Genomic DNA, 13,968 nt, shown 5'->3' with positions numbered 1-13,968 from the left:
GTTTTGTTGATGGTTTCTTTTGCTGTAAAAAAGCTTTTTATTTTGATGTAGTCCCATTTGTTAATTTTCTCTTTAGCTTCCATTGCCCTAGGGGTAGTGTCAGTGAAGAAGTTCTTTTGGCATATGTCTGAGATTTTGTTGCCTGTGGATTCCTCTAGTATTTTTATGGTTTCCCGTCTTATGTTTAAGTCCTGTATCCATTTTGAGTTTATTTTTGTGTATGGTGTAAGTTGGTGATCTAGTTTCATTTTTTTTGCATGTATCTGTCCAAGAGAAAGGCCATTCTTAATAACATTTTAGTAATTTTTAATAAAGCTAGTAGCTAAAGAGTTTACTAGAATAGCATCACATATAAAAGAAGCATACGATTTGTTTGTTCCTTTAAAAAATTGACCTCATTCTCCCATTGTACTTTACAATTTTTGTTTCTTATGCCCTTACTTGATTTCCATAGCACTGAAATGGTTGGTTTGAAGGATTTGTTCTGCTATTTCTTTTCCTCTTTGGGGACCAGATTTGCCAACCTCCTCACTCTGTCATGCCAGAAGCAGCCTTATCCTTTGTTGCTATTTTATGTGGATAAAAATTAATTGTTTTTACTTATATTTTTCTGTTTTATTATATCATAAGCCTTCTTGCTAGGGTTATTTTCTTTCTTCCTGAAATTCACCCTTTAGAAGGTCCTTTAGTAAAAGTCCTTTAGCATTTATTTATCTAAAGATGTCTTATTTCAAACTTACTCTTGAAGAATAACTTTGCTACATATACTATTCTAGGATGACAGTTACTTTCTTTTAGGCCTTTGAAAATATTTCACTGTCTATGGCTTCTATTGTTGCTATTAAATAATAAAATATGTCTAGTGATTATAGAGTACTCATCTGCCATCTTTGCATGATGAGCACTTATATGTATCACTTCATTTAACCCTGATAACAAATGTATTACAATATGCCATTATTATTCTCATTTCTCCTAATGAAGGAATAGAGACACAGACCAGTTAAGGATACAGAATAAGTAAGGAGGGCAGGATTTCACCCCAGGAGCTCTGACTCTAGAACCTAGGCTTTTAAACAACTGCCATAGCCAAGCAAATACTTAAAGAGAATGAGATAATAATATTGTAATAACTATGTATGGTGCCAAGTGGGTACTTGAAATATTGGGGGAACTACTTTGTAAAGTATATGATTGCCTAACCACTATGCTATATGGTATGCCTCAAACTGATATAAAATATTTAAAAATATATATAAAAATAGAATGAAAGATAAATAACATTATTAAATTATAAAGTTATTTTAAAACTTTAGTAATTACAACAGGGAGACATTTTTTCTGGGTAGGAAGATTAGTAGACTAATCATCACTGTTAGACTATCATTACCCAGCGGGGTCAACATGCTCCTGCCTGTTGTTCATCTACAAGGTGAGAATAATAGTACTACCTGCCTCATAGGTGGTTGTGAAGGACAAGTCACTACACATACGCGCTCTCACACACACAAAAGTGAAAAAGTATTTGTTGTTATTAGCACAGAAACTAACCTGACTATACATCAGAATATAGTATCTGGTTACAGGTGATGAGAGAAAGGATGGACTATTAAATAAATGGTGCTGGTGTAGTTGTGTGAATTATATAGAAAACAGAAATTTTTATCTATCTTTCTGAAAAATCTACATCCAAATAGTAAAAAATAATACCAGATATAGAGCTTAATTATTGTCTAAATTCATGATATCATTAGAACAAAATTTTGATTAATAGTTAAAATGCATGTAGAGAAGGCTGTAATAAGCATACCATCAAAGGTGTAAATTATAAATAAAAAAATGGAAAGACCTGATCACATAAAAATTTAAAATTTCATGGTGGAGGAATTGAGCAAAAAAGAAGAAAAGGAGAACGGGAATGCATGGACGTGGACAAAAGTGTAGTGATGGTTTGTCGGGGAAGGAGATGGGTGGAGGTGGAAGAGGCATAGAGGGGATAAATGGTGTTGGAAAAATTTGTTTTAATTTTTTGTAAAAATAAACAGGAGCACTGTAAATTAATGGCACAATATACTACAGTAGGGAAATCTTCTGTAACATATATAACTGAAAGTTAATCATCTAAATTTGTAAAGAGCTCTTATGAAATAATAAAGAAGAGGACCATAAGAATAGAAAAATTAACCAAATAACATACAGTCTTCCAGAAAGAATTACAAATAGACACAGAAAAAAAATGCTGTTTCACCAGTAATAATAAAAAATATACAAAAAATCAGATACCAATTTTTACTTATGAATTTAATGTGATTTAAAAAGATAGTTCACCAAGGACAAATATAATAATATATTAATAACCACAATGGAAGGAAATAATTACGAAGTATTTGTTGGATCCGAAGAAAGTGACCTCATCTGCATCGTGATAGCACAATGTGGTGGTTTGAGACGGTCTTTGAAGTATAGGCATAATATAGACAAGAAGTGAGAGGTTTGGCGATAGGGTGGAGGGAGAACAATAAATAACCATAGTTTTGGTTTTGTCATGGCTAAGGAATGAGGTTTTAAAAACAGGGAGTCCTGAGAATCCTTGAAGGCAGGAAGGGACCAGTAGAGAAGGAAAAATGGAAGCGGTTAGTACAGAGAAGTAAAGTTGAAGCAATAGGTCCATAGAAAGATTAGAAACAGGAAGTAACCGTACTTCAGAAGTAGATGGGGAAAAAGAAGTAAAAGTATAAATATTTTTAAATGGAGAGGAAAGATAGGAAAGCTAAGATTGTTCTCTCTGGATAGCATTAATCTTAATGAGGGAGTGACTGGTAAGAGATTGAGTGCTTGTGGGAGTAGGAGAATAAAAAAAGGTTTGAAAAAGCTGCTTTAGGCAATGAAAACAAATATTGCAGGTTAAGGTCCTGGCTAAGATTCTATAGCATGGAATTGCGTGCTATCTAAGTGGAGTGAGGGGTTATTCGGAGTGAGGAAAAATGAGGGAAAATCTGTCTTTGGCATACAGAGGTGAAACAAGCTGGGATGAATTAGGAGGAAAGGAAGGACCAGAATGAAGATATTATGAGCTGGAGAAAGAGTGGAATAGATGGAAGACAGGATTAGGGACAGAGAGAAGAATATTTTAGAATTTGAGATCTTGGCAATAGAATTTTTAGACCATTTGCTTCTTCCTCTTAATTCATAATTTATTAGCTGATCTTTGCTCATATGGAAATGTTCTAATTATTTTTATATGGATAAAAAATTTTTACCATGAAAGTATTATTTTTTTAATTGTATAAGTTTCAGGTGTACAACATTGCAATTTGACATCTGTATGGATTACAAAGTGATCACCTCCTAAAGTCTAGTGACCATCCATCACAGTGTATTTGCCATTCTTCACTCCTTTCACCCACATCCCAACTCCCTTCCCCTCTGGTAACCACTTGTCCTCTTTATCTATGAGTTTGTTTTTTTGTTTATTTTTTTAAGACTCCACATATGAGTGAAATCATATGGTATTTGTCTTTCTCCTTCTGACTTAGCATTATATCCTTAAGGTGCATCCATGTTGTCACAAATAGCAAGATTTTATTCTGTTGTATTCTGTTATATCCCACTATATATATCACATCATCTTTATTCATTCATCCATTGATGAGTACTTAGGTTGTCTAATTTCCATATCTTGGCTACTGTAAATAATGCTGCAATGATATAGAAGTTATCTATCTTTTTTAATTAGAGTTTTTATATTCTTCAGATAAATATTCAGAAGTGGAATAACTGAAACATATGGTTGTTCTGTTCTTATATTTTTGAAGAATCATCATACCATTTTTCTTAGTGGCTACATAAATTCACAATTCCACCAGCACAAGGCTTCTCTTTTCTCCACGTTTTCTCCAGAATTCGCTGTTTTTTGTCTTTTTTTTTTATGTTAGCCATTCCTACGGGTGTGAATGAAATCTCATTGTGGCTTTGGTTTGCCTTTCCCTAATAATTAGTGATGTTGAACATGTTTTCAATTGCCATTTCTTTTGAAGACCTAACGAATGGTTGTAATATAGTTACATAATGTTTGTTTAACAGTTAACTGGTGGCTACTTTAGAGAGCACTGCAAAGTGAATTGATAAGTGACTTTGAGACACGGATCTACTGTATCATTATGCATCCTATCTTCAAGTAAGGGTTATAGCACAATAAAATTAGACAGTTTATATTTCCTTTCTGAATTCCTCCAGATGTTCACTTCTCATGAATAAATACTCAAAAAGAACTTTAATACAAAAATGAAGAAAACAAAGTTGAAATTATGTAGGATCATACGAATAAAGGATCATACAAATAAAGGTTCAGACAAGTCAGTTAATTTCAGAAATAAAAATCCATCCTGTATACTGCAAAGCTCAAAACCTTTCAGTGTTTGGCCATGAATAGAGAGTAAAAACCAGAATCCTAGGCTAGAATGTTAAGGTTTCCAACATAAAATTCTGACCTTATCTTTCCCTACACCCTATGTGCATCACCACATTATAGCCAAATAAGGCTTGACATCTTTGGAAAAATGTTTCCCAGCTTTCACCTTGATTTTTTTGTTTCTGCTATTTACTCAGCTTATAAAAACCCTACATCTCAACTTTTCAAATCATAACTATTCATTAAAACTCAGTTCATTTGTTATGCAGTCTGTGACTCCAGCCAGAAGTGATACCTGTTCTCTTATCATCTATAATTCCTTTATATACCACTTTTACATTACTTTTCATGCTCTTCTTATTTATTTAAAAATATTTTAGTTTCCACTAAATTTTAAATTCCCTCATGGTAGGGACCACATTTTTATTATCTTTGTATTATTTCACAGTACTAATGTAATGCTTTTTCTGTCGTAAGCATGCACTAAATATTTGCTGAACAGGCATTGGATGATACTAAGTAGCAAGGTAGGACCTTTAAAAAAATAAGGTTTTTCCTTTTCTTTAGGTTACTTTTAAACTAGAGGCCCGGTGCACAGATTCGTGCACCAGTGAGGTCCCTTGGCCTGGCCTGCAGGTAGCGAGCCAAAACCAGCTCTCCGACATCTCCCAAGGGGTCCCAGATTGCGAGAGGGCGGTTCTCGGTGACGCACCCTGGAATCAGGCTCCCTCCTCTCTGGTTTTGGGTGAGTCACCCGAGAACCGCAGCTGCCAAGTCATTGCAGCTCAGTGGCTCCTATGTTGAGCGTCTGCCCCTGATGGTCAGTGCGCGTAATAGCTACCGGTTGGCTGGTCGAATGGTAGGCCCGTTGCTTAGGCTTTTATATATATAGATGTTATTTCATTAACCTCTTCTAACATGAATGTTTTGTCCCATAGGTATGGCATGGATTGCCTTATTCAATTTGAAGATTTTGCCAATGTAAATGCATTTCGTCTCCTGAACAAATATCGAAACCAGTATTGCACATTCAATGATGATATTCAAGGTAATAAAATTTTCACTGCATGTGGACAAGAATAGTTTCTGCTAATGGTTGCCAGAGTGGAGGAGGTTGGGGGAATGGGTGAAAAGAGTTAAAGAGTATAAGAGACACAAGCTCCCAGTTATAAAAGAAATAAGACATGGTATTATAGTCAGTAATATCATAACTTTCTATGGTGACAGATGATTACTAGACTTATTGTGGTGACCACATTTTAAGGCATATAATGTGGAATCACTATGTTGTACACCTGAAACTAATATAATTTTGTATGCCAATTATATGCTAAAATTTTTAAAAAGAATATCTACTGAATGCCAGAAATTATGCTTGATGACTTGATACATTATTCTTATTTACTTTCTTATACTGTATTTGAGAAAAGTATTCTGTGACACTGGAATATATCATATAATCCATGAGCTAGAGAATGAGCTCCCCAAAATCTGATAAAATCCCATGATTATAGCTAACAAGAAAGCAAAATGAAAATATATTGTTCATTGTTTAAAAATAAGACTGCATATACTTTTCTCTTTAGCTATTATCTCAATCAGCCACAATTTCTAAATTAAATCCCAATAAAAGCCGCCTTTCTGTATAGTGCATTGATTTTTACTATTTTGTTTTTGATAGAGTATAGTTCCTGGATTACCTGCTTTTGTCTATATTACCTGTGTTCGTTTGTTTGTTTCTTTTCTTTTTAAACACTGATAGACAGCCCTAGAAAGAATTCTGAAAGTGATTTGATTAGGCTAGTGGGGGGTGGTTTGATAAATTTTTAAAAAAATTTTTTGTTGATTTCAGAGAGGAAGGGAGAGGGAGAGACGGATAAAAACATCAATGATGAGAGAGAATCATTGATCAGCTACCTCCTGCACACCCCTCTGCTGGAGCCCTGGTAACCCGGGCACATGCCCAGACCAGGAATCTAGGTCAACACTCAATCACTGAGTTCAGCCTCTTAGCCTTGTGGGCTGTGATTGCTGTTTTGTGAGCACTTTCACACCCTTAGCGACATTAGCACTCTTGATGGCCTCTTTATGTTTCAACATTATGCTAATTTCTGCCAGCAACAAAAGCATTCTCTCCTTTGTTGCCTGAGAGACACTTTTTGTCAAGCTGAGGTATCAGCATGAAAGGGTTGTCAAGTCATGGAGGCATTCAGTACTGGTTTTTCATCCCCAGTAATCTGCCCTCAAATGTAATCTACATCCATTTTGTCTACCTATTTTCACATAGGAGTTTTAGAATATAACTGCCTTAGCCTCAAAATGAATGATTTGAGAAAAATAGATCTAATCTCTGACAAAAGAAAACTTGTGGCCACTTATTAGGTTTCTGACTAGAAATGACTAAACCATTTTTCCATACCAAATAGTGTCCTTAGTGACACATTTCCCACATATGCTTCTATTTTACCTTTTTAACCTTATGTTTTTACCATTTTGCCCACAAATGTAATACTTTCCCCACTGTGGGCATAGGAATTGCCTTCCAGTGCCAACAAAAAGAATTATGTAACTATTACAGCCTTACCATGTAAATAAATGTTTTTACATTGAACCCTTGGGGAATTTTTTAAAACTGATGTGTTATTTAAAGATATTATTTTATGAATATATTTGATTTTTTAAAATATTTAAAATTCTACTGTATTAGTGATCTAAAATAATCATAAATAATAGAGATTTTGATTCAAAATTTATTTAGTTCTTAATGCATTCTAATTATAAATTATTTTTAACTGAAAAAAAAATGTGCGAGTTAAATCTGTTAAACATTTAATTATATAACCTGGAGACCATCAGACTTGAGCAAGTTCACCCAAAGAGTTGGTCTCATTCTCTGGTCATTTTAAAATCAGTTACAAAAAGAGATTTTTCTTCTCATAGTAGCCTCTTTGGCTCCTAGTTTGATTGTTAGGATTTTAAAAATAAGGTAAATGTTGCCTAATCTCATATTAAATGTGTTGATAATTGAAAAGATAAAAGTCAGAAACGGTCAAACATTTCACAAAAGAATGAATATGTTGGCTGGAAAACACATTTTAAAGTTTAACTACACCACTAAGTTTTAAAAAGTGTATTAAACAGCAAATGAGAAACTGCTTTTCTCTATCAAGCTGGCAAAGATTTTTATCATTCCAACTGTTAGTGATGTTTTAAAGAAAATGAGCATTCTCATTCATTGAAGTTGGAAATATAAATTGGTAGAACTCCTGCAGAGGCAACATGTGTCAAAAACCTTGAAAACGTGCAGATCTTTGATCTGATAATTCTATTTTTAGCAACTTATCCTGAGCAAGTAAAAATGCAAAACAAATGTACAGATATTTATTTATTTTAAATATTTATTTACTTTTAAAATTGAGGTACAATTGACATGGAATATTGTATTGGCTTTAGTTGTACAACATAATGATTTGATATATGTACATACTGCAAAATTATTACCACAATAGGCTTAGTTAATTAACATCCATCATTTCACATAGTTACAAATTTTGTTTCTTGTGATGAGAACATTTATTCTCTTAGCAACTTTCAAATATATAATACAGTATTGTTAACTATAGTCACCATGTTGTATATTACTTATCCTATATAATAATCCTATAAATAAAGAGGTAATATGCAAATTGACCTTCGTGCCCTCACACAAGATGGCCACCCCGATGTGGTCAAAGATGGCTTCCACAAGATGGCCAGCAGGGGAGGGTAGTTGTGGGCGATCAGGGCAGCAGGGGAGGGCAGTTAGGGGCAACTGGGCCTGCAGGGGAGGGCAGTTGGGGGCGACCAGGCCTGCAGGGGAGGGCAGTTGGGGGCGACCAGGCCTGCAGGGGAGGGCAGTTGGGGGCGACGAGACTGGCAGGGGAGGACAATTGGTGGCAATCAGGCCCCTCGGACATCCCTCTCACAATCCAGGTTGCTGGCTCCTAACTGCTCACCTGCCTGCCTGCCTGATTGCCCCTAACCACTTCAGCCTGACAGCCTGATCACCCCCTAACCACTCCCCTGCTGGCCTGATTGACGCCTAACTGCTCCCCTGCCGGCACAATTGCCCCCAACCGCCCTCCCCTGCCAGCCCAGTCACCCCCAACTGCCCTCACCTGCTGGCCTGTTCACCCCCAACTGGCCTTCCCTGCTGGCCTGATCACCCACAAATGCCCTCCCCTGCTGGCCTGATCACCCACAAATGCCCTCCCCTACTGACCATCTGTGGTGGCTGGCCAGGAATTCAGCTTTTCAAAGTCTCCTACATCAGTTGCCATTTGCCCATCTGCCTTCCAGCTTCTAAAATGTTATTGCTATCCTCTTCTCCTGGTCTCTTTGATTAAAAAAAAATCTTCTTTCTGTTGTTTTAGTAGAGTTTGTTGGGGAGAAGGAAAACAATGTTATATGCTCAGTCTCTCATTTTTCACACTTATCCCTCCTTCCATGTCTTTGCTCGTGCTTTCCTGTATAGTTCATCCTGCCACCTGAGGTGCTGGACCTCTCACATTAACCCTTCAATGCTATGCTCAGGGGGTATGTTCTCTAAATGCCGTGGCCTGTGCCTAAACAAATTCACTCCTCCTCCCCCTGTTCTAGGCCTTGTACTTTGCCTGATCTATTTATGTAGTGGCACATGAGGATTACAACTGTTAGATTATATGTCAGTCTCTTTTAGTGGCTATATTATAATCTGATTATAATTTACATATATATATATATTGCAATCAGATTAAATTATTGTGTTAGTAGAGGTCATTCTTTGATAAAAGATAGGACTGACATTTAGTAACCATAGCAAAAGCACAGCATAACTAACTGTGACTTATTTTAATGCTAAATTTGTATTATATACAAATACAAATAGAAGTTTATAAAATTTTAAAAAGATTGAATCTCTTTAGTAGCTTACTAACAATGTTAAATATTAAGTATTCTTTACAATACAGAGATATTATAAAGATAAACAGTAGCCTCTCTCTGATTGACTAAAAGTTTAGTTGTCAATTTCAAAACCAAAGTTATTTTAGAATAATTTATTGTAAGAATTCAAATAATTCTGAAATATCAACTCACCACATTTACTCTGACTGCAATGAAATTTAAATCAAGATTGTACCAGGAGGTCCAACCAACCCATGTATACGAATCATATTCAAGTATCTTTTTGGTAGTGCTAAAACTATCTTTCTGACTTTATTCTTTTAAAATATATATTTTTTATTGATTTTTAGAGAGAGAGGGATAGAGAGATAGAAACATTGATGAGAGAGGAACATCATCATCGATTGGCTGCCTCTTGCATGCCCCCTAATGGGGATCAAGCCCACAACCTGGGCGTGTGCCCTAACTGGGAATTGAACCTCTGACCTCTTGTTCCTGGGTCGATGCTCAACTGCTGAACCACACCAGCTGGGCTCTGACTTTATTTAATTCTGTGAAGAGAAGTGTTTGATTATGTCCTCAGCAAATATTACAGAGTATGTATTTAAGTATAAGGCTCTGATGATACCCAGTGTAGACAGAAACTTATTTTTGTCTTAATTGGGATATGTATTAACTTAAAGCATTTTGAATTAAAAATACAGACTGAACTAGCATAACCATATACAAATATTTCACCACTTTATGGATAGGAACTTTTAGATTATTTTAATGTCTATTCTTAAATGTGAAGTTCTACTTAAAATCAAAACAATAATATAAATACAGAGATTGCTGATGACACTGTAATGATGACTCTTCAACTAGTTAAATCTTGTGGTGCTGGTAGAATCTGTAGAAACCCTTAAAACTACAAAATATCAGAGTTGGAAGGGAACGTAGAGTCCCTCAAATCCAAATTTCTGGCTACTTTACTTCAAAAGAGCCTGAAATAGATATAGATTGAGTTATTATTTGTGAATAAGTACTTATCTAGTGACTAGATACACTTCTCTAACTAAAATTATTTTTTCATGTATTTAACAGTTGTAGTGAATATATGTAGATATATGAGACAAATACCATTCTAATGCTGTCATGGTATTTTTCATACATAGATCAGCTGTGTATTTAAACAGCCTTTCATTTTAAATAATCTTTGGAAAAGTGGCCTTTGCATAGAGTATGACTTACCACAGATCATAATTTATTCCACTGGTGATTCCAAATTGCAAGCATTTTATTTTTGTGATCCACATTATGTTCCAAAATAAAAAAACATACAAGAGAGGGTCTTCAGTAATTATAATTATTATTTATTGTGATCTTATTTATGACCACAAAATTCTATAGGAAAGAAACAACCAAAAGATTTAAAAGAACAGATATAATGATGATTACATGTTTAATGTGTTTTGGTACTTGGCATACGGAACACTTCATAATTGTCATTCATCAGACCTGTTCTAATCTGTTATTGTTTGTTTTTAACCAGTGATTGTTTTTACAGTTTAACTAGGCTTTATCTAAAATCATTATCTAGAATCATTACTTTAGAGGAGTAAAATGTAGACCCAGCTGGAACATACTGCAAGAAGCTGCACAGATTTATTTCAGACATGGGCCATAAAGAGGTTGAGCTATGTAATTATGCTCAAAGCAAAAGAACTGCTCTGTGATCTGTGAAAGCTTATATGGCAAAGTAATAAAATTAGAACTGGTGAAGTTCCTATGACCATATGGAAAACTCAGTTTTAATTCTAAATAAATTTTACATTAATTTTGTCTAGCACCTTTGGGATTCACCAGTGACTATAGGTAGGAAGCCAATTAGAGAATGCTGCAACATCTGATTTTAAAATTGATTAAAATATTTTTATTGATTTCATAGAGGAAGGGAGAGGGAGAGAGAGATAGAAACATCAGTGTTGAGAGAGAATCATTGATCAGCTGCCTCCTGCACACTCTCTACTGGGGATAGAGCCCGCAACCTGGGCATGTGCCCTTGACTAGAATCGAACTTGGGACCCTTCAGTCCACAGGCCAGTACTCTAGCCAAACCAGCTAGGGCTAAAATTGATATTAACTGTTAATTTTTCAAATAGAAAATTAAAACATTAAATTCCAAATGTATCATAAACATCATTACCACCAACACCATTATCAATAAGCACTTACTATATGCCCACTCTGGGTAGAGGGGATCAGTAATAGATTTTAGAGCCCCAAGAGCAATTAGGTAGAAGAATCTAATAGCACTTAGTACTCTTTTATCTCAGATAGTAAAACTGTTTTACAGATAAGGAAACAGATGTACAAAATAATTTTTCTAAAGTAATTGAGCTAGTATACAGGTTGAGGTGGAATACACATAAGAATCAAAATCCCTTGCTCTTATTTTTTGCATCACCAAATTAAGTCACAGAATCTTCTTTTCAGAGTTTCAAGAATATATTAAAATATTGATATCAGTTGCCTGAGACTTTCACCTTTCAATTTATACATTGTTGTATAAATATGCAAGGATGGAATCCGACAACCACAGGTTCCCTCTTTGTACCATTTAAACTGTTGTATAATAATTGCAAGATGTGAATAAAGCTTGGAGGCTTAGACATTGGCAGGATCTGTTTGAGGATTACTCAAGGACATTTATTACTTCTTTTAGGAACAGCATCTGTTGCAGTCGCAGGTATCCTTGCAGCTCTTCGAATAACCAAGAACAAACTGTCTGATCAAACAATACTATTCCAAGGAGCTGGAGAGGTACCTGCCTTATATAATACTTACGTTCTCCTAAACTAATGAATATAGAATTCATTTTAATTATTCATTAACTTGAAATTTGAGGTATTCTTTCAAATTTCTAGTATATTGTAAATATAGGTTTTATTAAAAGATTCACAATTTTACATTCATTTTGAGGCCTATTAATTTTTCATAGGAGGCTTTAGCAGTATAGAGATATTTTTCACAGTTTTACATTGATAAGTTTATCATAGGTTTTTATTATGCATATTTAAGGTGCCATGTAATAACAGAAGTTTCCAATGTATGCTTACATACTAGTATAAAAGCCTTTAAGAAATAGTTAGGGTATGCTACCTGATGCTAACTTTTATATCCTCCAGTGTCACAAAAGTTTTCTTAATTTCACTCACAACTCAATGTTTACACATATAACTATACCCAAGTTTTTAAGAAAAAAGTATTTGAGAGACTCATTGTTCATTACAACTGTTCTTACAAAAAAGAACCAAAATATTTTATACTTTTGGAAGGAGATAGCAGCAAGACAGAATTATGCTGTTTTCTGTTATCTTTTTCTATAAATTTATCATTTGAAAGAAAATTAGACTCTAGCAATAATAATTCACCCCCAAAATAGAAATTAAAATGTTACTTGAGTTGAGTTTCTTGTGAGAAAACTGCCAAAATCTGTTCAGAATTATAGAATGTAATAAATAGAGAAATGCCTAGTGGCTGTACCATATATATTTTAAGAAGCTTTACATTTACAAATTTAATAAGATTATGACTAAATACATTACACTCGTAGAAATTATGTTGGTTTTGATTTTACTTGTTCTTAAAACAAAATATACAAATCTAGAACTTAGATGCCAAGATATAGATGTGAAATATTCAGAATGTAAATCACAAATTTGTTTTCACATTGAAATAAAAATCAAAGCAAGTAAGAGTTCATTAACATTTGAGTTTTTTATTTCTGTGGATTGTATCATGCTGTACTTCATTTTAGTAAAGTTCTTTTGAATTTTCAAAGGATTTTATTGAGTGGCACAGGCCAGCTTTTGACACTGAATAGGACAGAAGGTATTCATGGTTGGATGACTCAAAACTGTCACTCAAGATTTTGGAAATTTCACAGATTATGACAAAGTTTATCAAATACCAAAGAAGTTCATTCCTTTAATCTTGCAAGAAAATTCACAGTGCTTTTTTTGTCCAAATTAAGAGGGTAAATAAATGCTTGGGAACACAGATTTTCTGTTTCATTTTATTGCCTAATTGGTTAAGTTCCCATCCAAATGACCTGGCTTCCTTCTTCAAATTCAGTTAGAGGAGCTTGAACCCAACAATAAACAATACACAGTCCAATAAGCAAGGCTGACCAGTTCATTATTTTAAATTCAATATTTTCTTATTGGCACAAATCTTAATTGTATTAACATGATTAAAGATACTGACAGTCAAGGATATTACTGGTTTATTTGTGGCTAAATAGGAAGCTACATAATAGTGGTTCTGTTGTGATAAGAATAAATAATTGCCATTCATTTTAACCCAAATGTGACAAAAATATTTTGCTCCCACTACAAATGAAAAAATGAATAGCTCTTTAGGCCAACAGACAGGGCCATTTTGTACTTCCTTATTAACAAGAACAAAATGCAATGAAATGTAACCTGATAAGATATAATGTGGAAAAATTTTTGTTTTTATGACCTTTTCTCAGGCTGCCTTAGGGATTGCACACCTGATTGTAATGGCCATGGAGAAAGAAGGTTTACCAAAGGAGAAAGCCATAAAAAAGATATGGATGGTTGACTCTAAAGGATTGATAGTTAAGG

At 34.4% G+C, this 13,968-nt stretch overlaps 1 protein-coding gene across 2 annotated transcripts in view; it reads left to right on the top strand.

Annotated features, from left to right (window-relative positions):
- Positions 1-13,968, top strand: part of ME1 (malic enzyme 1) — a 165,730-nt gene that overhangs the window by 124,974 nt on the left and 26,788 nt on the right. For both annotated transcript variants that reach the window (XM_008144029.3, XM_054721755.1), the window contains 3 exons: positions 5,350-5,459; positions 12,042-12,139; positions 13,854-13,967. In XM_008144029.3, coding sequence (XP_008142251.2) covers positions 5,350-5,459; positions 12,042-12,139; positions 13,854-13,967 — 322 coding nt within the window. The remainder of the gene's footprint in view (positions 1-5,349; positions 5,460-12,041; positions 12,140-13,853; position 13,968) is intronic.

Source organism: Eptesicus fuscus, chromosome 10, assembly GCF_027574615.1.
Source record: "Eptesicus fuscus isolate TK198812 chromosome 10, DD_ASM_mEF_20220401, whole genome shotgun sequence".
Classification (NCBI taxonomy): domain Eukaryota; kingdom Metazoa; phylum Chordata; class Mammalia; order Chiroptera; family Vespertilionidae; genus Eptesicus; species Eptesicus fuscus.
The sequence above is the reverse complement of the archived record's forward strand: the minus strand, read 5'-3'. Positions and strand labels throughout refer to the sequence as shown.